This window comes from Medicago sativa, chromosome 2 (genome assembly GCF_051527215.1).
Source record: "Medicago sativa cultivar Bolivia chromosome 2, Bolivia_mono, whole genome shotgun sequence".
In the NCBI taxonomy this organism is placed as follows: Eukaryota; Viridiplantae; Streptophyta; class Magnoliopsida; order Fabales; family Fabaceae; genus Medicago; species Medicago sativa.
Genome location: NC_140750.1, coordinates 80,920,940 through 80,922,811, shown reverse-complemented (window position 1 = coordinate 80,922,811; position 1,872 = coordinate 80,920,940). Strand labels below are relative to the sequence as shown.

General features: G+C 33.3%; 1 protein-coding gene across 1 annotated transcript; it reads right to left on the bottom strand.

Annotated features, from left to right (window-relative positions):
• Positions 1-243: 243 nt before the first annotated feature.
• Positions 244-1,454, bottom strand: OFP14 (ovate family protein 14). The gene has a single exon (XM_085747322.1). It carries the CDS (start codon positions 1,396-1,398, stop codon positions 478-480), a length of 921 nt encoding a protein of 306 aa, XP_085603448.1. The 5' UTR covers positions 1,399-1,454; the 3' UTR covers positions 244-477.
• Between the last annotated feature and the right edge of the window lie 418 nt (positions 1,455-1,872).

Genomic DNA, 1,872 nt, shown 5'->3' with positions numbered 1-1,872 from the left:
AATTACCACATGTAATGCCTAAAATTATAAACTCAACACAGTTTTCCATACCTATTGATCGATCTATGTTAATTTTTTTAACCATTTAATTGGAAATTCAATCTCAAACCGGCACAGGTTTTTGAATGTTTTAAATAAATATTGTTAAACATAGATATACCTTAATTTTTGTGTTTGTATAAATTGAAGTATGATTCAAGTGCAACTGCTGCTGAGACTAATTAAAGTTGAGTAGTAACACCATAGACAACAATCTAAGAGATATACTTTAGTTTACAAAAATTAAACTTGACATGCTTTTGAAGCATGAGTTTTATGCATAACATTAACACAAGGACCATTGGATCCTGACATAAGACTCCAATATTCAAGGATTGTTTTTGGAAGAAAAAAAATCCCCCTCCCTAATACATTTATTCTAATATATATTTTTATTTCATGAAAATTAGCTAACAAAAAAAAGAAAAAAAAAAAAAACTAAGAGGAACCAAATTCTATGGTAACCTGCTTGGTCTTCTTCTTCCTGACTTCCCTACCAATCCTAACAGTTCTCACGCTACACGGCTTCGCCGGAGCAGCCTCTGAATTCTTCCTCATAACAGTGATGAGATCAACAAAAGCACTTAATATAAACTTATGAGATTTTTTCTCATTAACATTAAGATAACAAAACAAAATCTCCTCCATGAAGTCCCAATCAATTTTCCTTTGATTGTTTTCAATCTTACCATACTTTGATTCCACCAACTCTTGCATTGATCGCCTGAAATCGTCGTAAGGACTCGGAGAATATGATAACAGTGCAACACAATTCTCAGGAAGAGTGTGATGATTGTGATCATCATGGTTTACTACAATAACCTCTTTTGAAGGTGATGCTGTTGATGATGAATTTGAATTATTCGAATTACTCGAATCAGCTTCATCACTGTTTGTTAGAGACAGTGCATCTTCCATCAATGATCCTGAGTTACCTGGTTTCACGAAGAATCGTGCTGAGCCACAAAGATCTTGAGGTGGTGTTGTAATGAATCTCGGTGACTCCAACAACCAGGAACCACCAATACGTTTTGGTGGTTCCTCGTTGTTTTTTTCATCCGAGATTCTTTTGTTTTTGTTGTTGTTGTTTTGTTCTGTTTCTTCATCATCTTTGAAATATAGAGACTTGAAATTCTCAAAGAGAAAACGGTCAACGTCAGCTAGTGTTGCAGCATCATTGATTTTGTTGTTAACGGCGTTTGAGGATGATATGTTTCTGCCGTTATCCAAGGAAAAAGATGGTGTTTTGGGATGTTTGCAGCCAGAGAGCATTTTGGTTAATCGAATTTGAGGCTGTGGGTTTTTGTTTTTGATTTTGTTGAGGTAATCTTGAAGGGTTTTTTGAAGCTTCTTAGGCATGGTGTTGTTTGTGAATTGATCACAATAAGGTTAATGGAATGAGTGATGAAAAATTTCAAGGTGAAGAGTGTGGTTTATACATAAATAAATAGAAGAAGGGATATGGAAAAAGAGGGGAGTGAGGATAATAAAATAATAAGAAAAAAAATACTAATAACAATAATAATAATAATAAAAATAGTATATAAAAAATATAATGTTAGTTGACAAATCTATGTTTATGTATTATTTTTAAGTTAATATAGTTAGGGGAGAATTTGGTGAAACGCATGGTCTTGGTTGAGTTGAGAATCATGCTTCTTGCCAAATGCCATTAGAAAAAGTATATTTTGATTCACTGAATAAGAACTTCTTTTTGGACAAGATGCATGCGAACTTGTTGATATTGACCAGTAATCTTTTTTAACATTTCTTCTAATTGTGCATATTGTTCTACAATTGCCTAACCTTGGGTGATGAAGTGAGGATTGGGGT